Genomic DNA, 26,509 nt, shown 5'->3' on the forward strand with positions numbered 1-26,509 from the left:
AAAAAAACAAAAACAAAAACAAAAAAAAACAAAAAAAAAACTCCAAACTAAAAATTAATTCTTAAAAAAAAAAAAAAAAAAAAAACAATCAAATTAAAATATAAAACATCAAGTTAAATTATTGCTTCCATTCCACAAAAAAAAAAAAAAAGAAAGAAGAAAGAAAAAAAAGTGCATCACATATACAGGCTGGTTGGTTGCGCTATGCATACCATAAAACATTGCATAAAAGGTGTCTATATATTTATATATAATTTTTTTTTCTTACTTAAATATTGGAGGGCTAAAAATTGTATTAGAGTCTCTCAGCTGAGGTATAAAAAGGGATATCCGGAAAGCACTATGAATGCCAATTGCAGATTCAAAGTTTTTTTTTTTTTTAATATATCAATAATTATATTATTTTTTTCTTTGTATAAAAACTCTGCGCAGACACTAGCTAACTATAACCTGATATTTAAAACACAAGTTTTTTTAACAATATTAATAATAATATTGTTTTACACTTAAAAAGTCAGCAATTTGCAGACAAAATAAAGATTGTACTTTCTCTTCCATAATAATATAGATATATGTACATCAAAAATAGAATTCCAGGAAGGCATTGAATTGTTGCTAAAAAAAAAAAGTCCTATATAAAATGTGCATATGTCTTCGTTTTAAGACTAACGAAATCTTTTTTTTCAAATAGACGAGGTACCTTGAGAGAAGGAGAAAAAGAAGTTGAGAATTTAGATACATTTTTCAATAAATATTTTTAAAATATATGTAGACACCAACAATGAATTTCTCTTATTTGCTCCCTTTTAGTCTGTTAAATATACCATTTCAAGCATTTTGTTACAGCTATTCAATAAATAAAAAACAATATCTTCTGGTCCCAACAGAAATCCAATTCTGTCCTGTGCTCTCTGCAGTGTTATCCTGAATGGGATTTCCCCCTCACCTGATCTTATGGAAATGAGGAGAGGGGGGCGTGTCTGAACACCTTTTCTATCCTGGGGTGACAACATTGCTTCTCTACTAATACAGTACACTTATTGAGCGTTGTCACTCTAGGAAAGGATGGGTTTCTGGTAGGATCATTGGATGCAAACGAAAGAAAAAGCCTATTTTTTTTTCCAAAGCTAGGAGTCCGCCGAACCCCATTTTTATCCTCCTTTTCTCTTTAAAATAGTTCAAGACAATTAACCGTTTAAAGCCCAATGCCAGCTTTTAGTTAACTTTAACCTCTTCCCGTCCATGCTATAGCCGAATGACGGCTACAGCGCGGCCCAACTTTGCCAGGAGGGGGTCAATAGATGTCCTCCCGTGCTCGAGTGGCCTGTGCGCCCCCTGCAGGGCACGCAGCGCGCTCTGTGATCCCGCCCCCTGCCACGTGATCAGCTGTCAGCCAATGACAGCTGATCATGTGATGTAAACAGAGCTGGTAATTGGCTACTGGCTGATAGCGTGAGGAGAAAAAAAAAAAAAAAGCTGATCACCGATGGCTGTGAGAGGGACATCAGTCCTGATCATGGAGAGGCTCTGCAGAGTCATCTGTGCCCACCTACCAGTGCACAACAGTGTCGCCTACCAGTGCCCACCATGCCACCTATAAAATGTCACCAATCAGTGCCTCATCACCAGTGCTGCCCATCAGTGCCACCTACCAGTGCCATCTATCAGTGACATCAGTGCCCTTTAGTGCCACCCATCAGGGTCCATCAGTGCCGTCTTATCAGTGTCGCTTTATCTGTGCCTATCAGTGCAGCCCATCAGTGCCCACAGTGCCACCTATACATGTCACCAATAAGTGCCTCATCACCAGTGCTGCCCATCAGTGCCACCTACCAGTGCAAATCAGTGCCACCTACCAGTGCCATCTATCAGTGACACCCATCAGGGTCCATCAGTGGCGCCTCATCAGTGCCGTCTTATCAGTGCAGCCCATCAGTGACACCCATCAGTGCTCATCAGTGAATATCAATGAAGGAGAAAAATTACCTGATTGCAAAATTTTATAACAAACTATGAAACTGTTTTTTTTTTTTGTTTTTCAAAAATTTCTGTCATTTTTTGTTTGTTTAGCAAAAAATAAAAACCCAAGTGGTGATTAAATACCACCAAAAGAAAGCTCTGTGTGAAAAAAAATGATAAAAATTTCATATGAGTACAGTGTTGTATGACCGCGCAATTGTCATTCAAAGTGCGACAGCGCTGAAAACTGAAAATTGGTCTGGGCAGGAAGGGGGTTTAAGTGCCCAGTAAGCAAGTGGTTAAATTGTTGGTTTGGTCAAAGCAGACTATTGCATTCACAAACACTTGTGCCCATATAAACTGTATATAGAATCAGCTATGTACAGTATACAGAGCCCCGTGTTCTGGCAGTGGGTTGGGGACTTCCTGTCTCGCTCTCGAAACAAAAGTAAAGTTTGGGTGAGAGCTGCTGAGCCGTTCACAGGAAGCCCTGTATTTCATCAATACAAGGCTTTCTCTGATTGGATAAAAGATGGAGATCGTGACATCACCTGCCCCGCCTCTCCATCTCAGCTAATCAGAGAAAGCTTCGTATTTATTCAGAAAATACAAGTCTTCCCAGTGAATGGCTGAACAGCACTCAGCCCAATTGGTTTTTGTTCCTGAATCAGAACAGGAAGTTCTCATGCCGCTTCTGAACTGATGCTACGAATAGTTTATACAGCGCTTAGAAGGGGGTGTAAGTGCTGATGACAAAAACAACCAGCTTGGTCCAAACTATTTAAAGTGGGGCTGCACTGATACCGGTTATTTATCAGTGAGTACCAATACTTTTCGGTCAAGTACTCGCCAATATTGAGTACCGATACTTTGCGGTGCAATTTGCATCCATACAAAATGAATGGGCTCAAAAACGCACTGCAAAGAATCGCATGCAATTTCCCCCACCGCTCCTGTGTGTGTGAACCAGATGTAGAAAGGGAAGCCCCATCTAGTGCAGCAATGAGCATTAACTAAAAATGTTATAACAACTCACATTAAAGTACATATCTAGTAAAATCCAAATCTGCATATTGTCCCTGTTCTGCCTATGATACACTGTATCACCAAAAGTATTGGGACGCCTGCCTTTACATGAACTTTAATGGCATCCCAGTCTTAGTCCGTAGGGTTCAATATTGAGTTGGCCCACCCTCTACAGCTATAACAGCTTCAACTCTTCTGGGAAGGCTGTCCACAATGTTTAGGAGTGTGTCTATGGGAATGTTTGACCATTCTTCCAGAAGCGCATTTGTGAGGTCAGGCACTGATGTTGGACGAGAAGGCCCGGCTGCAGTCTCCGCTCTAATTCTTACCAAAGGTGTTCTATCGGGTTGAGGTCAGGACTCTGTGCAGGCCAGTCAAGTTCCTCCACCCCAAACTCACTCATCAATGTCTTTATGGACCTTGCTTTGTGCACTGGTCCATATTATTTGGTGGAGGGGGGATTATGGTGTGGGGTTGTCTTTCAGGGGTTGCACTTGGCCTCTTAGTTCTAGTGAAGGGAACTCGTAAGGCGTCAGCATACCAAGACATTTTGGACAATTTCATGGTCCCAACTCCTGTTCCAACATGACTGCGCACCAGTGCACAAAGCAAGGACCATAAAGACATGGATGAGCGAGTATGAGGTGGAGGTATTTGACTGGCCTGCACAGAGTCCTAACCTGATGGATCACCTTTGGGATGAATTAGAGCGGAGACTGCGAGATAGGCCTTCTCATTCAACATCAGTGCCTGACCTCACAAATGCACTTCTGGAAGAATGGTCAAACATTCCCATAGACACACTCCTAAACCTTGTGGACGGCCTTCCCTGAAGAGTTGAAGCTGTTATAGCTGCAAAGGGTGGGCCAACTCAATATTGAACCCTATAGACTAAGACCGGGATGCCATTAAAGTTCATGTGTAAAGGCAGGCGTCCCAATACTTTTGGTAACAGTGTAGAAAACCACGGCCACTGGAGGTGCTCACAGGGCTGGAGGTTCTGGGACTCCTGTGAGTATAGGACAGAAGTGATGTCAGCTTGGGGGAGGACCGCCAACACATTTCCTCCAGCCCTGTGAGTACCTCCAGGGGCCATAGTTTTCTATCATCGGCAGGATGGGGACACTATGCAGATTTGGATTTAACTAGATATGTACTTTAATGTGAGTTGTTATAACATTTTTAATAAACTGCTCATTGCTGCACTAGATGGCACTTCCCTTTCTATACTGGGTTCACACACACAGGAGCGGTGGGGGATAGAAATCACACTACATACAGTTCTCGGCAGTGCGATTTGCACACATTTTCTATGGATGCAAAACACACAGCAAACAATTGGTTACCAGTATCAGAGCATTTTCACGAATAAAAGTACGTGAAAATATTCAGTATGGGTACATCCCTAACTTAAAGTTAACTAAATGCTGGAGTTAGGCTTTTAAGTGCTAATTGTATTGAACCATTTTAAAGAAATGTAAGAAAAAAACAAAAAAAACACTTTAAATCTAAAAAAAAAAAAAGTAAAGTATGACTTCTGCAACAGTTTGGGCTTTTCCAACAGCAAAGATGGCCAATGTGAGGCTGCACACAAGTGGTGGTGTGTGTACGTGGCTCCTCCCTATGTGTTACGTCATGTCTGATGTCATCGGGGGCAGGTCAGCCATCTTTGTTGTTGGAAAAGCCCAAACTGTTGCCGTTCGTCACGCTGCATCTATGCCCTGTTTGCTGATCACATGCGATTGCATCTTTATTAAAGTAACACTGGTTTTAGCAATATTACACTATTGGAGTGTTTCATTTCATATCCGGCTTGGTACCGCTCTTGAACGGCCGTGTATGCTATATTGTCGCTCCCGCTTGTGAGATGCTGGATCGGCTTTGTTAAAGAGCAACCACTCTTCTCAGGGTGTCACAATCTTTCTGGTAAGCAGAGCATGAGAGTGAAGGTTGTCACCAGGCTTTCTTGGAGACTCTTATTTCCATCACGGGCTGTGGGATCACTGAAAAATATGCTTTTGGCTTTTCTGGACTGTTTTTTTTTGTGATCACTTATTTTGTCTTTTTCACTACAATGGATTATTGATGTGCAAATGCATGCACTATATGAACATCAGGATTTGACCTCACAAATGCTCATTCAGCTGAACGGAGCACAAATTCCTACAAGCAGCTCCAAATTTTTTTTCATAAGAAAGGAGGGTTGTTAGAGCCCCAAATGGGAGGAACTAAAGTTGGCTCCATATGAATGCCCATAGTGCTGGAATGGGATGTCAGTTAAGCTCATATACAGTAAGTGTAATGGTCAGCTTCTGGTCATGCAAGGTTCATCTACAGTGCCTTGCAAAATTATTCACCCCCCTTGGCTTTTTACCCATTTTGTTACATTGCAGCCTTTAGTCTGAATTATATGTGATGGATCAGAACACAATAGTCTAAGTTGGTGAAGTAAAATTAGAAAAATATATACATAAAACTATTTTTCAGAAATAACTGATAATTGGCATGTGTGTATGTATTCACCCCCTTTGTTAGGAAGCCCATAAAAAGCTCTGGTGCAACCAATTACCTTCAGAAGTCACATAATTAGTGAAATGATGTCCACCTGTGTGCAATCTAAGTGTCACATGATCTGTCATTACATATACACACCTTTTTGAAAGGCCCCAGAGGCTGCAACACCTAAGCAAGAGGCCCCACTAACCAAACACTGCCATGAAGACCAAGGAACTCTCCAAACAAGTAAGGGACAATGTTGTTGAGAAGTACAAGTCAGGGTTAGGTTATAAAAAAATATCCAAATCTTTGATGATCTCAAGGAGCACCATCAAATCTATCATAACCAAATGGAAAGAACATGGCACAACAGCAAACCTGCCAAGAGACGGACGCACACCAAAACTCACAGACTGGGCAAGGAGGGCATTAATCAGAGAGGCAGCACAGAGACCTAAGGTAACCCTGGAGGAGCTGCAGAGTTCCACAGCAGAGACTGGAGTATCTCTACATAGGATGACAATAAGCCGTACGCTCCATAGAGTTGGGCTTCATGGCAGAGTGGCCAGAAGAAAGACATTACTTTCAGCAAAGAACTAAATGACACGTTTTGAGTTTGCGAAAAGGCATGTGGGAGACTCACAAAATGTAAGGAGGAAGGTGCTCTGGTCTGATGAGACTAAAATTGAACTTTTTGGCCATCAAAGAAAACACTATGTCTGGCACAAACCCAACACATCACATCACCCAAAGAACACAATCCCCACAGTGAAACATGGTGGTGGCAGCATCACACTGTGGGGATGTTTTTCAGCAGTTGGGACTGGGAAACTGGTCAGAGTTGAGGTAAAGATGGATGGTGCTAAATACAGAGATATTCTTGAACAAAACCTGTACCACTCTGTGTGTGATTTGAGGCTAGGACGGAGGTTCACCTTCCAGCAGGACAATGACCCCAAACACACTGCTAAAGCAACACTTGAGTGGTTTAAGGGGAAACATGTAAATGTGTTGGAATGGCCTAGTCAAAGCCCAGACCTCAATCCAATAGAAAATCTGAGGTCAGACTTAAAGATTGCAGTGCAAACCATCCAACTTGAAGGAGCTGGAGCAGTTTTGCAAGGAGGAAAGGGCAAAAATCCCAGTGGCAAGATGTGGCAAGCTCATAGAGATTTATCCAAAGCGACTTGGAGCTGTGATAGCCGCAAAAGGTGGCTCTACAACGTATTAACTTTAGAGGGGTGAACAGTTATGTTATGTTATTTTGTCCTATTTGTTGTTTGCTTCACAATAAAAAAAAAAAAATAATCTTCAAAGTTGTGGGCATGTTCTGTAAATTAAATGATGCAAATCCTCAAACATTCCATGTTAATTCCAGGCTGTGAGGCAACAAAACACAAAAAAAAATGCCGGGGGGGGGGGTGAATAGTTTTGCAAGGCACTGTAAGTGCTTCCAATGATATGCACTTTCAACAAAGTGGGATAATACAATACACATACGGGTACAGATTTTTATATTACATGACCCCACTGGTCACCATGGTTCATCTTTTACACATGCAGATAAATAAAGTTCTAAAAAGACAATTACTGACCACAGAAACAGGTTTATGTCCCCACAGCAACTTCTGTGTTATTTGCCATCTCGGCAGCGCGTGCCAGTGTGTCGGCTGTTAACGCGTCTTCGAGTTTCCGCCGAACGCTTTGCACTCTTTCCTCCTGTTTCCTGAAATATACAAAAGGTAATGTCAGACACAGACAAGAAGAGCTGCAGAACTGCAGAGAGCAGAGAATATTTATACTACAGGGAAATACATCATTTAAATCAATTAGGAGAGAACATGGCAAGATATATATTTATTGTTTTGGGAGCGATACATTAAGATACAACAGTAAATGGTTGTGCTACCCGCTTGGGTTTATAGGTATGTGAGCAAGGCTGAACAGCCTCAAATACTGAGGCAGACAAATCAGTTCAAACATCTTCCAACTGTGTTCCAGATTTTGGGTGTGCTAGACATGCTCAAAAAACCATCATCATTGTACACAATATGCATGTAGCCCGTCCAGTGTGTCTCTTCCTTGCTGCTGGGACCCCCACTCCCAGTATACCACAATTGTTGGTTTTGATTAATCAAAGTCAGGATTGCTGTATACTCAGAGAAGGTGCTGGCAGCTACTGCTGTAAAAAAATAAATAAACAGTCTGAATCTGTGTTTATAAACACCACGGCTCCAAACGCTAATATAGAAAAATACAAAGTAACAATGTTACTTTTGTATTATTTTGTTAATTTATCTGCAGATCAAAGAGATAAACTTTATTCTGAAGAATTAAGTTTATCCCTTTGATCTGCAGATAAATTACCAAAATAATACAAAAGTAACATTGTTACTTTATATTTTTCTATATTAGCGTTTGGAGCCGTGGTGTTTATAAACACAGATTCAGACTGTTTATTTTTTTTATTTTTTTTATTTTTTATTATATTACAGCAGTAGCTGCCAGCAACGTATCTGAGTACACAGCAATCCGGACTTTGATGAAGATGAAGTCCATTAGGAAACATGACAAGTTTTTTTTTTTTTTAATAAAATGTTTCTCTGTGTAACCCCTTATTACATTTATACAGGGGCAGACTGACAACTCATGGGGCCCCCGGGCAATAGGAGATTATGGGGCCCCCGGGCAATAGGAGATTATGGGGCCCCCGGGCAATAGGAGATTATGGGGCCCCCGGGCAATAGGAGATTATGGGGCCCCCGGACAATAGGAGAAGATTATGGGTCTCCCAGGCAATAGGAGATTATGGGGCCACACAGTATACACACACACATACAGTATACACACACAGACACACAGCATACAGCATACACATACTGAAACGGTACTGGAGAGGCGGGGCAGCTATAATCTTGTGATTTTTTAAAAAACACACATTTTTACATACTGTCCCTGGTTTTATTGAGGCTGGGAACCCTGATGGGGCCCCTTAGTGGCATGGGGCCCTCGGGCAGTGCCCGAGTGCCCGAATGGTCAGTCCGCCCCTGCGTTTATAGCAGGCTGCAGCTGAACACTGTAGGGTCCTATGCATTTGGGGACAAATGCCTGGAATGCAGTGTCTTCTGTATTCATCCACAGCTGCAGGTAGTGCGGCTGGACGCTGCATCTATCCCTCCCAGCATGGGAACTCATTGTAGCTAGGTAGTCCTGTGTGCAAAGGGCTTTAAAAGCCCCTAAAATAGAAGGCAGTAAACACCAAAAGCTAAAAAAAAAAAAATAATAAAATTGTGTGATATTGCATACTCTCCTGGTGGCACCCGATCACTGCTTAGACCACTACTTTAATCATTCCTCGTGGCTGGAGATCCACTTTAATGCAATAAAGGCCTGTAAATAAAACTAATCAGCAAGCTACGGCAAGATATTGTGGAAGTGATTGAGAGGCGAGCCTCGGCCATTCCCCTGTACACTTGATATATCGAAGTGCTGGAGCAGACCCAGAGAGTGCACAGACTGCTAAGATGCACACATCAGTCACTCGCAAAATTTAAACTCGTGAACTGAAGCTCCAGGGAGCAGCCTGGATTCTTGGCAGCGCAGGAGAGGCACAAAACGGCGCCTTCAAGAGAGATTTGTAGCGCTGGCCAAACCCCATTAACTTATTGATTAAATGACTTCCCTGCATTAAATACTAATGAGCACGCGCTTCTCTGTAAACCACCGACACACAAACTGTGCGGTGTGATACATGGATGCTACAAACTCCAATTTTGGAAATATACCAGAACAAGGCAAGATAAGAAGAAGTGCATCTGATAACTATGGGGTCCATTTACAAAACAGCAAAATTATTAGCTTGCATTTTCCTCCCTATATTCTGACAGTTTTGCCTGCTCTAAAGCCTCTCATTGTCATTTTATTACTTATAGTCAACTGAAAATAAGGCTGGGCTTCACTCCTGCAGGAGAACAACACAGGTATGCTAAAAGTGAGTCGGTTTAAAATATTTAAAGCGGAAGTAAACTCATCGATTTAACAGTTTAACCACTTGCCTACCAGGCCAATTCTGACATTTCTCTCCTACATGTAAAAATCATAATTTTTTTGCTAGAAAATTACTCAGAACCCCCCAAACATTATATATGTTTTTTTAGCAAAGACCCTAGAGAATACAATGGCGGTCGAATGCGTTTTTTTTTTTTAAAAGAAAACAAAACAGTTTTGTGCTTTAAAAAAAAAAAAAAAAACGGGAGGAAGGGGACATCCCCTCTCGCAAGAACGATCAAGCGGCGGAACAGCCGCTATGATCGTTCTTATGGTGCACAGATTCGCCGGCTCTAAAAGAGAATATCTGAGTAGCTACAGGCATCATTCAGATATCCCCGCTCAAAGCCAAGGACGTCATTTCGCGTACGGGAAGCGGTTAAAAAACAGTTACATTCCCGGCACTTGCCGGGAATGTAACTGTCACATTGGTTGTGCTCTCAACCAAACTGAGAAACAATCAAATGTCTGGTGTCACTGATCACATGTGCACCATCATGGCACTAACAGATCAAAAAGAAGCCAAGATGGCAGCTTGTGCGACATTACTCATTTAAAGTCCCAAAGGGCATTTTTTTTCTTTGGTTCTATTAAATATTCGGGACTGAGTGCTGACCTGGTCTGAGCATATGTGGCCTTCCTTTCCTTTTAACTTATTCAGCTCCAGGAGGTTTTACCCCCTTCTGGTCCAGGCCATTTTTTGCAATACAGCACCTCGTTACTTTAACGAACAATTGTGCGGTTGTGCGACGTTGTACCCAAATAAAATCGATGTCTTTTTTTTCCCCACAAATAAAACTTTCTTTTGGTGGAACTTAGTTTATACAAAGGGGGTTGAGGGTTATCTCTGGATGCAGATGTTTGATGTGGATGTCCAAGGCAAATAAGAAAAACACTGTAGCTGCTGAATTTTACTATTAGGGCACTTACCTGTCCAAGCATCCAGCGGTGTTCTTGAATCCACTCTTGGGTGCTGGCGCCTGTTTCCTACTGTGCATGCACAAATCGCGCTGCACTTTGTGAATGGGCTGGCTGCAGGGGGGGGGGGGGGGGGTGACCTGGAAGTGGAAGCGGGTACCTATCAAAACCAGGTACCCCCCCCAAAAAAAGGTGCCAAATGTGGCAGCGGAGGGGGGATGGGGGGATGAGGCAGGCAGACAAGCAGCGCTTCCCCTTTTGGGTGGTCAACAAGGTTTAGGAGTGTGTCTATGGGAAGGTTTGATCATTCTTCCAGAAGCGCATTTGTGAAGTCAGGTACTTTGCAGTCTCCACTCCACATCCCAAAGATGTTCTATTGGGTTGAGGTCAGGACTCTATGCAGGCCAGCCAAGTTCCTCCACCCCAAACTCGCTCATCCATGTCTTTATGGACCTTGCTTTGTGCACTGGTGGGCAGTCATGTTGGAACAGGAAGGGGCCATCCCCAAACTGTTCCCACAAAGTTGGGAGCATAAAATTGTCCAAAATATCTTGGTATGCTGACGCCTTAAAAGTTCCATTCAACTGAGCTAAGGAGCCAAGCCCAACCCCTGAAAATCAACCCCACACCATAATCCCCCCTCCACCAAATGATTTGGACCAGTGCATAAAGCAAGGTCCATAAAGACATGGATGAGCGAGTTTAGGGTGGAGGAACTTGACTGGCCTGCACACAGTCCTGATCTCAACCCCAATAGAACACATTTGGGATGAATTAGAGCGGAGACTATCCTGCCCCTCCACCCGATATGCTGGCCCGCAGCAGGGCTAAATGTAATAAAAAAAAAAAAAAAAAAAAAAAAAAAACACACATGGTGACCTGGTGCCTTGGACTTGTCAAGCCCTGACATATAATTATGTGTGTGCTTAGCCCATGTACATCAAATCCCAATGTTTTCAGATGCCCGGGGGACACAGGTCCAGCCCCATTGCCAGCAGCCTCTCAAAATCTATGAAATATACATCCTCTGGATGCTGTACACGTGTTCAGGGGTGAATACCTAGGATACAGCAGGAATATTGTTGCTGCCCACAGTACACTTACCTGCAATGTGTACTTCTTCACCAAAGACCCCGTCTTTCCTGAGCAAAAGTTTTGTTTGGAGCAGAGAGCATTTACTTTCAACAGAATAATATCTCCTTATTTAGATGACAACTGGGAGTCTTTCTGCTTCAACCCAAAAGCATTTTTATGGCCTTTTTATTGTTCTCTCAGATCACCGGACATAAAACTTCCCAATTCCACCGGGTTTATAAGTAATATAGTCAGATTCTTTGCATTCAAGTAGAATAAATCTGCCACCTTTGGTACGCAAAAACAACTGACGGAGGAATGCCTCAGAGATTTTTTGCACAAAGCTCCGGCTGCACAAGACGTATCACGGAACATAACCGCTTGCTCAGAAGAACAGAGCGCACACATAAAAGACATCTGCTTCTAAAGATATTATACAGGGCCGAGTGGGCTTACGACACCCTACACAACTTTCAGAGAAGCAATTTCAGAGAATAAGAATGCACTCCTCACACGCTGGAAGTAAGAGAGAAACCGGCACTGGTGCTGTTGGAGCCAAGGGGTAGGCAGAAGATGCAGACGCCTAGGGCTGTTCAGGAGATGGGAGGTCAAAAATGGTTAATCCAACAACCTATGGTGCTGAAGTAGCTCAGAGCTCATGGGGGGAGGGGGGCACAAACTTTGGCCTTATTTGCTTAGGGTGTTCAGGGATCTTCTCCCCACACAGACTCGGACAGTATTCTCCTGGAGGAAATAACAGAATTCAATGGTGGGTGGTGCAAAGAGTTTGTGGACTGCAGCATTACACTGTCTGCCAACTGCTCAGGTGTACTAGGCTTAGTACCGAATCAGATTTGCCAGCACATCCGATTCAATTCGAAGCCTAGGTTCACATCTATACGCATTAGGAACACATGCAAAAACACGCGCTTCTTGACACTCATAGAAACGTGCCGCTCTTCTTCACATCACCCCCACGCATCAGCAAGCACATGCATTTTCATGCATGCCAAACACCATGTTGCCACAGCACCATGTTTTTGGTCCACTGCAATGTAACCATAGCTGCCCAACGACGCACCCATATGTCGCTAGACTTCAATTGGTTTTACCCGGATGATGTCTGCAGCAGCTGAAGACATCATCCCGATACCATTGTTTTGAGTCTGCGGTTGGCTCTCTTGTAAAAGCCATCCTAGTAGCCAACTAGCTGCTGGGTGGCTTTTACAAGCAGCGGGAGGGATTGTTGTTGTTCAGCCGTTTAGTCGTGTCCGACTCTTCGTGACCTCAGGGACCATAGTGCGCCAGACTTTTCTGTCCTCCACTGCCTCCTGGAGCTTGCTTAACTTCATGTTCATCGTTTCCATGATGCTATCTATCCATCTTGTTTTCTGTCGTCCCCTCATATTTTTCCTTCCATGTTTCTCAGCATCAGGGTCTTTTCCAATAATTCTTCTCTTCGCATTAGGTGGCCAAAATATTTGAGTTTCAGCTTCAGGATCTGGCCTTCCAGTGAATATTCAGGGTTGATTTCCTTCAAGATTGACTGGTTTGATCTTCTTGCCGTCCAAGGGACTTTCAAGAGTGTTCTCCAACACCATAGTTCAAAAGCATGAATTCTCCAGCGTTCAGCCTTCCGTCCTGCTTTCACAGCCATAGGTCACTACTGGGATGTAAACAGCGCCATTTTTAAAAATCAAAAGCATTTGATCTCACCAATCTTGGTGTGTTCCTCTGGCTGGTCTGGTAAAGCCATGGGTCCTCCTACACCAGCAGCAGTGGGCAGACCCTACTCCTAAATTCGATTGCACACACACACACACACACACACACACACACACACACACACACACACACACACACACACACACACACTATAAGATGGGTGCCAGTAAAATTCCTGTGGATCCTGCCATAAATCCAGTGAGCACCTAACTTCCTGTCCGATTTGACAACACAGCACACTGGAATTACAAACCGTGTCACTTTCCCTACCTAAGTTCTCACCTTCTAGACTACATACCATCTCTCCCCCCTTGTGTTATGCAGATGGGGTCAGAGGGGTGTTCTTCAGTCAATATAGTTATGCATTTAACAAAAAAACAAAAAAATATTTTAAAGTGTCACTAAACCCAGGACCCTGCAACTGCTATATCTGGTCTCCCACAGTACACAGAACATGGAAATGCAATAGTTTTTGTAAATAACTTTTCTCATCAGCGGTATATAGCAGTCTTGTGGCTTCTATCAGTGTCTGGTTGAAGCTTGTAGGAGGAGTTTTCTTTCTCCTCTGACTGTCCTACGAGGATACAGGACCCCTGACCCTCTGTCTGGGCAGTGTGCTGATCACATGCACTTTCCCCCCAAAAAAATAAAAAATAAATTAAAAAAAACTCTATGAATACACACCAACCTGAGCGTGTGCAGCGTGCCTTCAAGGCTCTGTACTTTTGGGAGATGGATTGGGGACAGTGGAAGAAGGGGAGGATCAGAGAAGACAGGATCAAAACTGTTTTTACACAGTGCAGAGGATTAACCCCTTAGGTTCCACAGTGAGTATAACAAGCATGCTTTACTGCATATACAGACTGATTTTACAGTTGTGGGTTTAGTAACACTTTAAGCACAGCTGAATTTGTAATCCAAAAATAAAATTGCACTAAACTAAATATATAGATAAAACAATAGTGGACACGTAAAGGAAGTCCATATAATGACGTGATGTCCAGTAGATCCCTCGGTGCTTAAACACTTTTACCAAGGTAACATGTGAATTTCAAAGAAAGCCTCCACCTTATAAGAATGGGCGCTTACCAGTGTTCATTTGGAAAACTGACTAAAACATTTTAGTCGACTAAAACAATTGAGATGACTAAAATACGACTAAAACTAAAATGGCATTTTAGTCAAAAGACTAATTCCGTCTACACACAGTCGGAATTTCCAACAACAAATGTTCGATGTGAGCTTGTTGTCGGAAATTCTAACCGTGTGTAGGCTCCATCGGTCATTTGCTGTCGGAATTTCCCAAAACAAAAATTTGAGAGCTGGATCTCAAATTTTCCGACAATAAAAAACCATTCTCGGGAATTCTGATCGTGTACACAATTCCGACGCACAAAATTCCACGCAGCGGAGGCTAAATTAATACATTTTATCGGATCCCATTAGAGGCACTCAAATAAACAAAGCCCTACTAGAATATTTTACTCTGAATGATGTTAGTGATACCTCAGCGGAGATGTGGGCTGCTCATAAATTTACCATACGGGGAAAGGTCACCAAAATCACCACTCAAACCAAAAAAGAAAGAAAGGCGCATATAGTTAGACTGGAACAAGCGTACTTGTCCCTAAGGGCACGACACAAAAGGGATCCCTCTGGGATTCCTATATCCCAATTAGATGGAGCTAGACTGGAGCTGAACCTGGCTCTCACAGTTCGGGCTGAGAAGCAAATTTGCTGGAGTGGCGCCAAATTTTATACCCAGAAGGACAAACTTGGTCCAATGTTGGTTACCAAACTATCCCCCAAGGTGATGATTCATTCTCTCCCCAAAATCTGGACTGATGGTCAGTCCACAACATCTGATCCCACCAAAATCGTAGTAGCCTTCAGAGACTTCTATGATAAACATTATAACTCTACTTCGCAGGGCAACCAAAACACCATATCTCAATTCCTCGAAACCCTCCCCATTCCCACACTCTCTGATAAGCATAAAACCATTATGGAAAAAACCATCACGGAAGAGGAAATTTTGGGAGGTCATTAGAAACCTAAAAAGGGGCTCCGCTCCCAGCCCTGTCAGTCCCGTATTACAAAGCTTTCGCTGGTACCCTAGCCCCTTATATAAGTGTCCAGCGACCCCCTTAGCTCTGACCTGAATACAGCTTTTATTACTGTTATCCCGAAACCCGATAGGAACTCTGAGGAGGTAGGAAATTACAGACCAATATCACTCATAAACAACAACCTCAAAATCCTCACCAAAATCCTAGCTAACCGACTAGCCTCTTTCATACAGTGCCTTGCAAAAGTATTCACCCCCCTTGGCTTTTTATCTATTTTGTTACATTACAGCCTTTACGAGGCCTTGCAGCTTTCACATGCGTTTGCAAATGTGTGCTAACTAAACCCCTGCTTTTAACATACGGTTAGACAGGTAAATTTGGTTGGTCAGCAGACTGGTTGGTGAGTTGAGCTATGGAATTGTCTTTTTCTTGTATGTATATGCCCTCCATGTGCTCCTTACTGTGAAGGCCAGTTATGGGTGTGGGCGGTGACCAGTGTCTTGTTACCGTTTGTATATTTGGGTCGGGGACACACTGGACGCCTCTGCTGCTATTGCTGGGTGTCCAGTGTGTGTCCTGTCCCTTTAAGGGGGCTAGGGCGGCCTCCTGGCTCACCTGTCTCACACCTATCCATTCAATGCATGTGCTTCCACTGTGGAGACACTTATAAATTTAGTGTTAGGACTGCAAGTAATACAGGGTGCCTTGACGAGGCCTTGCAGCTTTCACATGCGTTTGCAAATGTGTGCTAACTAAACCCCTGCTTTTAACATACGGTTAGACAGGTAAATTTGGTTGGTCAGCAGACTGGTTGGTGAGTTGAGCTATGGAATTGTCTTTCTCTTGTATGTATATGCCCTCCATGTGCTCCTTACTGTGAAGGCCAGTTATGGGTGTGGGCGGTGACCAGTGTCTTGTTACATTACAGCCTTTAGTTCAATGTTTTTTTTAATCTGAATTATATGTGATGGATCAGAACACAATAGTCTAAGTTGGTGAAGTAAAATTAAAAATATATATACATAAAACTATTTTTCAGAAATTAAAAACTGATAATTGGCATGTGCGTATGTATTCACCCCCTTTGTTAGGAAGCCCATAAAAAGCTCTGGTGCAACCAATTATCTTCAGAAGTCACATAATTAGTGAAATGATGTCCACCTGTGTGCAATCTAAGTGTCACATGATCTGTCATTACACATACACACCTTTTTGAAAGGCCCCAGAGGCTGCAACACTTAAGCAAGAGGCCCCACTAACCAAACACTGCCATGAAGACCAAGGAACTCTCCAAACAAGTAAGGGACAATGTTGATAAGTATAGGTCAGGTTATAAAAAAAATATCCAAATCTTTGATGATCCCTAGGAGCACCATCAAATCTATCATAACCAAATGGAAAGAACATGGCACAACCGCAAACCTGCCAAGAGACGGCCGCACACCAAAACTCACGGACCGGGCAAGGAGGGCATTAATCAGAGAGGCAGCAGAGGAGACCTAAGGTAACCCTGGAGGAGCTGGAGAGTTCCACAGCAGAGACTGGAGTATCTGTACATAGGACGACAATAAGCTGTACGTTCCATAGAGTTGGGCTTTATGGCAGAGTGGCCAGAAGAAAGACATTACTTTCAGCAAAAAACAAAATGGCACGTGGGAGACTCCCAAAATGTATGGAGGAGGGTGCTCTGGTCTGAGGAGACTAAAAGTGAACTTTTTTGGCCATCAACGTAAACGTCTATGTCTAGCGCAAACCCAAAACATCACATCACCCAAAGAACACCCACAGTGAAACATGGTGGTGGCAGCATCATGCTGTGGGGATGTTTTTCAGAAGTCAGGACTGGGAAACTGGTCAGAGTTGAGGGAAAGATGGATGGTGCTAAATACAAGGATATTCTTGAGCAAAACCTGTACCACTCTGTGTGATTTGAGGCTAGGACGGAGGTTCACCTTCCAGCAGGACAATGAACCCAAACACACTGCTAAAGCAACTCTCGAGTGGTTTAAGGGGAAACAGCAAATTAACTGCTTCCGGACAGCCCTAAATACATTTACTGCGGCAGGGCAGACGGGTGCGCAAAATCACGTACCTGAATTTTATTTCATGCACGCGGTTTAGGGGGGCAATCAGCGGGTCCGGTGGCCGCGACCCGCCGATCGTTTACAGGAGAGACGGAGCAACGGTGAGCCGATATAAACAAAACACACTGCTAATCTGTCAGGGAGAAAAAGTGAGAGATCGTGTGTTAGCTAAGCTGAATCACAATCTCTCTTTTCCTCCAGTGAACCCACCCCTGTCACAGTTAGAAACACCTCCCAGGGAACACATTTAACCCCTTGATCACCCCCTAGTGTTAACCCCTTCCCTGCCAGTGTAATTTATACAGGGTACAGTGCATTTTTTTTTTAGCACTGATCACTGTATTATGTCACTGCCCCAAAAAGTGTCACTTGGTGTCAGATTTGTCTGCTGCAATGTCACAGTCCTGCTAAAAATCACCGATCACCGCCATTACTAGTATAAAAAAAAAAAAAAAAAAAAAAAAAAAAAAAAAAAAAGGGACCCTAAATCTATCCTGTAGTTTGTAGATGCTATAACTTTTGCGCAAACCAATCGATATAAGCTTATTGTGATTTTTTTTACCAAAAATATATAGCAGAATACATATTGGCCTAAATTGATGAAAAATCTTGTTTTTTAATTTTTTTTTTTTTTGGATATGTATTATAGCAGAAAGTAAAAGCGTCCAGCATGCTCAGACACCCACAGGTGCCGGCTACAGGCTATTTAGGCACAGATTACATGTGCACTAAGCCTTTGGAGGGACACAGAGCTGACGGTCGCATGTAAGGTGGGACACAGGCATTCTCCTAGGCAGCATTTACTAAGGTAACACCAGACTGGGCATTTGGTAGCAGGGCTTTTAGCCGGACTACATCGCTCAGCAGTCAGTGTTCATTTTGTGATACCTCCACCTTGTTGCTTTGCACTATGGGTAGAAGAGGTTCAAATACCCCAAGAACCAGAGACTCTAGAGGATCTCGTTCAGGTTCTGAGGACCCCCTTTCTGCAGCATCCTCCCCCCCTGAGGGGCCAGGGACGGCTAGTCAGGGAGAGCCATTGGGGTCAGGGGCTACACCTGCTTTTTGCACTTCAGCCCCTGTATACATTACACAGGAGGTTTTTTCCTCAACCATTAATGGTTTAGAGGAAAGATTAATGGCCGTGATTACATCTTCACTCAGTGGAAGAAAAAGCACTAGGCCTTCCTCTGTTCCCCAAGACCCTCAGGCAGAGGAGCTCTGGGATAAAGGAGAGGAATCCCTTTCAGAGGATCAGGATGGGACGGATGATTCCTCTTCGGAGGAATCAGGTGGAGAGGGGCCCTCTGCGACTTCTCAGGAGGAGGAAGTCTTAGTGCAGATCCTTACTGGATTGGTCTGCTCCACATTTAAGTTGCCCGTATCTGAATCAGTTAAAGAACCCTCTTCTTCTTCTTTAGGGTCACTGAAACCTCCTCAAACAGCACATGCTTTTCCTGTTCATAATTTACTTGAAAAGCTTCTTTATTCTGAGTGGGATCACCCAGATAAGCGTTTTTTTTCCCCCGAAAAAGTTTTCAACACTTTATCCTATGGAAGAAAAGTTTGTTAAAATGTGGGGAATACCGGCCATTGATGCTGTCATTTCCTCCGTAAATAATAGTCTGACTTGTTCTGTAGACAATGCTCAGATGCTCAGGGATCCTGTGGATAAAAAGATGGAATCCCTGTTGAAGGATGTTTTCTCCTTGGCAGGTTCAGTGGCTCAACCTGCAATAGCAGCGATTGGAGTCTGTCAATACTTAAGAGACCATGTTAAGCAGGTCATCAAGGTTTTACCTGAACAGCAGGCCCAGGGGTTGGCTAACCTTCCAGCGGCCTTATGTTATGTTGTTGACGCTATCAGAGATTCTATCATGCAAACCTCTCGTCTTTCACTGGGGTTGGTGCATATACGTAGAATCCTATGGTTGAAAAATTGGTCAGCCGAAGCACCATGTAAGAAGCTGCTGGCTGGGTTTCCATTTCGTGGTGCAAGGTTGTTTGGAGAAGACTTGGATAACTATATCAAGAGAATCTCTTGTGGGAAAAGCACTCTCTTACCTGTTAAGAAGAGTAAGCGTCCCTCTTTCAAACGGACTCTTTCCCCAGCGACAGGGGCTTCAGCCTCCAGGCAGTCTCGATGGCCTCCTCCGTCTGGGTGAAGAAACAAGAGTCAACCACAGGGACAAAAGAAGTCCTGGGGGAAGAAGCCTACTAGGCAAAACACTAAGACCTCTTCATTAAGGGGCGCCCCCGCTCGCTCGAGTGGGGGGAAGACTGCGACAGTTCTCAAGGCTCTGGCAGGAGGACTTCCAGGACAGATGGGTAATCTCCACGGTAACCTTTGGGTACAAGCTGGAGTTTCAAGAATTTCCCTCTCCTCGTTTCCTCAGATCAAGGGTTTCCAGAGATCCAGAGAAAAAGCAGTCGCTCCTTCTAGCGTTAGAGCGACTTTTGTCGCAGGAAGTCATTATGGTGGTTCCTGCAAAGGATCAGGGATTGGGCTTCTATTCCAACCTTTTTACGGTCCAAAAACCAAATGGAGTTGTCAGACCCATTCTGGATTTAAGGGATCTGAACCAATTCCTAAGGATTCAGTCCTTCCGCATGGAATCAATTTGGACAGTAGTCTCCACCCTGCAGGGAGGAGAATTTCTGGCATCGATAGACATCAGAGTTGCATATCTGCATGTGCCCATTTTTCCTGCTCATCAGAAGTTTCTGCGCTTCGAGATAGGAGGGCGCCATTTCCAGTTTGTGGCTCTGCCTTTTGGAATAGCCACTGCACCTCGAGTGTTCACAAAGGTCTTGGCTCCTCCTCTGGCCAGATTAAGGGCTCAGGGTATAGCTGTCATAGCATACCTAGACGACCTGCTCTTGATAGACCGGTCGGTAGCCTCCTTGAACAGGAACTTGAGGACCACAGTCAAGTATCTGGAACACCTAGGTTGGATCCTCAACCTAGAAAAATCTTTCCTAAAACCAGTAAGAAGACTGGAGTATTTGGGTCTGATCATAGATACAAGCCAGGAGAAAATATTTCTACCTCAGGCAAAGATCACTGCTTTAAGGGAGCTGATTCTGGCATTCAGGACCAAGAAGGGTCCTTCTGTCCGTCTTTGTATGAGGCTGCTAGGAAAGATGGTGTCTTCATTCGAAGCAGTTCCCTATGCTCAGTTTCATTCAAGACTGCTGCAACACAGTATTCTGTCGGCCTGGAACAAGAAGGTTCAGGCATTAGACTTTCCGATGCACCTGTCTCAGGCGTTGCGTCAGAGCCTTAATTGGTGGCTCATACCCGAAAACCTGCAGAAGGGGAAATGCTTTCTACCGGTTACCTGTACGGTGGTAACAACAGATGCCAGTCTGTCGGGTTGGGGAGCACTTCTGGAACAGTCTGCGGTTCAGGAGGTATGGTCCAAAACCGAGAGGACCTTACCCATCAACATTCTGGAGATCTGTGTGGTATATCTAGCCCTAAAGGCCTGGACTATCAGGCTACAGGGTTGCCCTGTCAGGATCCAGTCCGACAATGCCACAGTAGTGGCTTATGTCAATCACCAGGGAGGCACCAGGAGCCGAGCTGCTCCAAAAGAGGTGAACCAGATCTTAGTCTGGGCAGAGATGCATGTGCCATGCATATCTGCAGTTTTCATTCCAGGGATAGAGAACTGGCAGGCGGACTATTTAAGTTGCCAGCAGTTACTTCCGGGGGAATGGTCTCTGCATCCCGACGTCTTTTGGGCCATATGCCAAAGATGGGGGGTTCCAGATGTAGATCTCTTTGCATCCCGAATCAACAAAAAGATAGACAGATTTGTGGCAAGGACAAAGGATCCTCTTGCATGCGGGACGGATGCGTTGGTGATTCCGTGGCATCGGTTCTCACTGATTTATGCATTCCCGCCTATTCTGCTACTACCACGACTCCTTCGCAGGATCAGGCAGGAAAGGAAGTCGGTACTTCTGGTGGCCCCCGCTTGGCCCAGAAGGACGTGGTATGCAGAAATAGTAAGGATGACGGTGGGTTCCCCGTGGACACTACCGGTACGCCCAGACCTGTTATCTCAAGGTCCAGTGTTCCATTCTGCCTTACAAACACTAAATTTGACGGTTTGGCTATTGAGACCCACGTTCTGAAGAGTCGTGGGCTTTCAGGTCCTGTGATATCTACCTTGATCAATGCAAGGAAGCCAGCTTCCAGAATGATTTATCATAGAGTCTGGAAAGCTTATGTATCCTGGTGTGAATCCAGGGGTTGGCATCCCAAAAAATGTGATCGGTAGAATTCTTGATTTTCTACAATTGGGTTTAGAGATGAAGCTGGCCTTGAGTACCATCAAGGGCCAGGTCTCGGCCTTATCAGTATTATTTCAACGGCCACTTGCTTCACATTCTTTGGTCTGAAACTTTATGCAGGGGGTGACGCGTCTTAATCCTCCGGTTAAGGTGCCCCTAAACCCCTGGGACTTGAACTCGGTTCTGTCGGTTTTACAGAAACAGCCTTTTGAACCAATACGTCAGATTCCTTTGGTCTTGTTGACAAGGAAGTTAATTTTTCTGGTAGCCATTTCTTCTGCTAGAAGAGTATCAGAATTAGCAGCTCTTTCCTGTAAAGAGCCTTATTTGATTGTACACAAGGATAGAGTGGTATTACGCCCTCATCCTAGTTTTTTACCGAAGGTGGTTTCAGATTCATCTAAACCAAGACATTGTTCTGCCTTCCTTTTTTCCAGATCCCTGTTCTCCGGAAGAAAGATCACTACATTCTTTGGATGTAGTAAGAGCAGTCAAGGCCTATCTGGAGGCAACTGTTCAGATTTGCAAAACGGATGTTTTGTTCGTGCTGCCAGAGAGTCCCAGTAGAGGACAGGCAGCATCAAAAGCTACCATTTCTAAATGGATTAGACAGTTGATTATTCAAGCTTACGGTTTGAAACAGAAGATTCCTCCGTTTTAGATCAAGGCACATTCCACAAGGGCTATTGGTGCTTCTTGGGCAGTGCATCACTGGGCCTCTATGGCCTTAAATCTGCAAGGCCACAACCTGGTCTTCAGTCCATACATTCACCAGATTCTATCAGGTGGATGTGAGAAGGCATGAGGATATCGCCTTTGGGCGTAGTGTGCTGCAGGCAGCGGTACAAGGTCCTCAGGTCTGATTGCACCCTACTTGGTTGTGGCCCCCCCCCCCCTCAGATAGCATTGCTCTGGGACATCCCATCAGTTATTACTGAGGCTCTGTGTCCCATGATGTTCGAGAAAGAAAATAGGATTTTTTATAACAGCTTACCTGTAAAATCCTTTTCTTTCGATGGACATCACGGGACACAGAGGTCTCGCCCCTCTTCTAATACACTATATTGCTTGGCTACAAAACTGAGGTATCCCTGGAAGGGGAGGGATTATATAGGGGGATGCACTTTCTGGTAGGGTGTGCCAGTGTCCAATCACCTAGTGATGCCTATATAACCCATCTGTAATTACTGTGGCTCTGTGTCCCGTGATGTCCTTCGAAAGAAAAGGATTTTACAGGTAAGCTGTTATAAAAAATCCTATTTTTTGTCAAAAGTGTCGGTCTTTTTTTGTTTATAGAGCAAAAAAGAAAAAAAATTTGCAGGGGTGATCAAATATCACCAAAAGAAAGCTATTTTTGAGGAAAAAAAAAAAAACACATTCATTTTATTTGGGTACAGCGTCGCACGCCCACGCAACTGTCAGTTAAAGCGACACAGTGCGGTATCGCAAAAAATGGCCTGGTCAGGAAGGGGGTAAAACCTTCCAGGGCTGAAGTGGTTAAATCTGACCGTATAATTCCATACTCCATGTAGAAATGTCAGGCTGTATAGTCCTGCTTTTCTTTGGGCTTTTACAAAAAATTGCTCCAGCCTGCCATCTTGTGACAAACTGTAGACAACACCACAAATGTTCAAAAGGTGTACCCAAGTCCTCACTTTTGTTGCAGGACCCTTCTGATGCATCATGCATGTTTTTTACATGCAGTGCCTTGAAATGATTATCCTTAATTTCCTATCCCAGAGGAAATAATTCTCCCAGTAAGAGGAACATCCCAATAGACAGCTGCCATTCTGTTGCTGTTCTGGTGACAACTGAAAATAATTTAATTTTTTTTTACTCATTTTTAGCCCCTTATGAAAGTTGTTAAAGACAAAAAAAATTAATCTCCCCAACAATGGCTAAGAGAGCAATGACAGGGTTTCTAATTCTGAGAGACGCGAGACGTCACTTCCGCTCTCCGTGGAACGCACACCGAGTGGCAGCGACCCCCAGAGAGCCTCGTTATTGTTCCAATCTATTCAGAGATTTTGCAAGTGGACATTTTTTACTGTGCAAATAAATCTTTCTTACTCTACTTCACTATGAGCACCTTTTTCTTTTATTGAGCCTGGTGGATATTCCAGCTGCCCTAAAGAGTAGCATTTTGGAAACCTCAATAAAGGCATCAAAGAGGCCTGGTTGTCCCAACACCAGACACATGCGTGTTTGACCCCCATCCTGAAAAGCTGAGGGTCCATTTTCTCTGGTGTGTGGGGAGTGTGGCGCACTGCACAGCATGTTTACTTGAAGCACTTTAGCATGTTGTCTATGGAATTTGGAGAACTGAGTACCTTACAGTGCATCCTGAAAGTATTCACAGCGCTTCACTTTTTCCACATTTTGTTATGTTACAGCCTTATTCCAAAATGGATTAAATTATTTTCCACAAAATTCTACAAACAATTCCCCAATAATGTGAAAGAAGTATGTTTGAAATCTTAGCAAATGTATTAAAAATAAAAAATGAAAAAAAATCTACATAAGTATTCACAGCCTTTGCTCAATACTTGAAGCACCTTTGGCACCAATCACAGCCTCAAGTCTTTTTTGAGTATGATGCTACAAGCTTGGCACACCTATCAGGTCGGTGCACAGCCATTTTCAGATCTCTCCAGAGATGTTCAAGTCTGGGCTCTGGCTGGGCCACTCAAGGACATTCACAGAGTTGTCCCGTAGCCACTCCTTTGTTATCTTGGCTGTGTGCTTGGGGTCATTGTCCTGTTAGAAGACGAACCTTCACCCCAGTCTGAGGTCCAGAGCACTCTGGAGAAGGTTTTCATCAAGGAGGTCTCTGTACATTGCTGCATTCATCATTCCCTCCATCCTGACTTGTCTCCCAGTTCCCGTCACTTAAAAACATCCCCACAGCATGATCCTGCCACACTGTAGGGATGGTATTGGTCAGGTGATGAGCGGTGCCTGGTTTCCTCCAGACATGACGCTTGCCATTCAGGCCAAAGAGTTCAATCCATGTTTCATCAGACCAGAGAATTTTGTTTCTCACGGTCAGAGTTTTTCAAATGCCTTTTGGCAAACTCCAGACGGGATGTCATGTGCCTTTTACTGAGGAGTGACTTCCGTCTGGCCACTCTACCATACAGGCCTGATTGGTGGAGTGCTGCAGAGATGGTTGTTCTTCTGGAAGGTTCTCCTCTTTCCATAGAGAAACGCTGGAGCTCTGACCATCGGGTTCATGGTCACCTCCCTGACTAAGGCCCTTCTCCCTCGATCACTCAGTTTGGCCAGATAGCCCGCTCTAGGAAGAGTCCTGCTGGTTCCAAACGTCTTCCATTTACAGATGATGGAGGCCACTGTGCTCATTGGGACCTTCAATGCTGCAGAAATTTTTCTGCACCCTTCCCCAGATCTGTGCCTCAATACAATCCTGTCTCGGGAGTCTACAGACAATTCCTTGGACTTCATGGCTTGGCTTGTGCTCTGACATGCACTGTTAACTGTGGGACCTTATATAGACAGGTGTGTGCCTTTCCAAATAATGTCAAAACAACTGTATTTACCACATGTGGACTCCAATCAATTTGTAGAAACATCTCAAGGATGATCTCAGTGGAAACAGGATGCACCTGAGCTCAATTTTGAGTGACACGGCAAAGGCTCTGAATACTTATGTACATGGGATTTTTTGGGGTTTTTTTTTTATAAATTCGCAAAGATTTCAAACAAACTTCTTTCCTGTTGTCATTCTGGGGTATTGTTTGTAGAATTGAGGAAAATAATGAACGTAATCCATTTTGAAAGGAGGCCCAGTTCACACTGGTGTGATGCAGGAACCCTGCGAATCCAGTGTGGGTTCCCGCATCGCACCTGAATAGTACAGTGGTTCACACGGAGATCTGGGAACCACTTGGGGGTGTCGTAGTAAAGTTAACGACATCCTCCAGATCGGTTCGCAGATCGCAGTTCTTCCGTATCATTGAAGAAACACGTTGGAATAGGAGAATACTATACCCAAGCTGTTGCTATGATCGCTTATTTTAATGTTTGCTTGTGCCATTTTTAACAGAAGTGTGATAATATTTTTTTTTTTTTTTTTTATAAATGAATAGTCTTGATGCCTGTAAAATCCCAATCCACAGATGTATTCTCTATACATTAATTCCAAGGGATGATGGCATTCCTGGGGATGTAAAAACACTCAATATTTGTTGTACACCAATATAAACTATGTAAAAAATTGCCATACATGGAAGACCAACCATGACTAAGTCTTTAGATCCTATAATGCATTTTTTCGGTGTAATGTTTTTACTTTTTTTGTTTCCCTTTTTTTTTTTTCCCCTTTTATTTTTTTTTTTTTTGGGGGGGGTTACAAAATAATATGTCACAAGTCCTCAGTTTGAATGAAGACTCAGGATGTCTTAAGGGTTACCGTAATTGCTGTTCTGAACCTGAGTCAGTGAAACATATATTAGGCTGGAATTGTTTCCTTTGAATACGTATGATGAGTAATAAGGGCCATGCTATTGAACTGAAGATGTTCTGAGAAACCTTAATCCCCTAATTCTAGTCTTATGAGTAAATAGGCTTCTGATGGTGTGGAGGCTGGGGAGGTGGAAGTGTTTGAACTCCTGCCTGTAGGTAAAAACAGAAAAATTCTTCCATCTTGGAAGGAAGAAAGGGTCATCAGTATGTTAGGAAGAAATAGGATCCATACCTGACCCTTATCCGAGCACACAACCTGGCAGGCCGCAGGAAACCATACCAGGCCACATTCCCTCAACATGGGGAGGGTGCTTTGGGGTAGCCCCC

At 43.7% G+C, this 26,509-nt stretch overlaps 1 protein-coding gene across 1 annotated transcript in view; it reads right to left on the reverse strand.

Moving 5' to 3' along the window:
• Positions 1 to 394: 394 nt before the first annotated feature.
• MBD2 (methyl-CpG binding domain protein 2) overlaps positions 395 to 26,509 on the reverse strand; it is a 108,347-nt gene continuing 82,232 nt past the window's right edge. The window contains exons 6-7 of the mRNA XM_073619869.1: positions 7,077 to 7,207; positions 395 to 700 (exon numbers count right to left, since the gene is read on the reverse strand). Coding sequence (XP_073475970.1) covers positions 7,090 to 7,207 — 118 coding nt within the window. The 3' untranslated portion in view covers positions 395 to 700; positions 7,077 to 7,089. The remainder of the gene's footprint in view (positions 701 to 7,076; positions 7,208 to 26,509) is intronic.

The sequence above is a fragment of the Aquarana catesbeiana genome, linkage group LG01 (genome assembly GCF_042186555.1).
Source record: "Aquarana catesbeiana isolate 2022-GZ linkage group LG01, ASM4218655v1, whole genome shotgun sequence".
Taxonomy (NCBI): domain Eukaryota; kingdom Metazoa; phylum Chordata; class Amphibia; order Anura; family Ranidae; genus Aquarana; species Aquarana catesbeiana.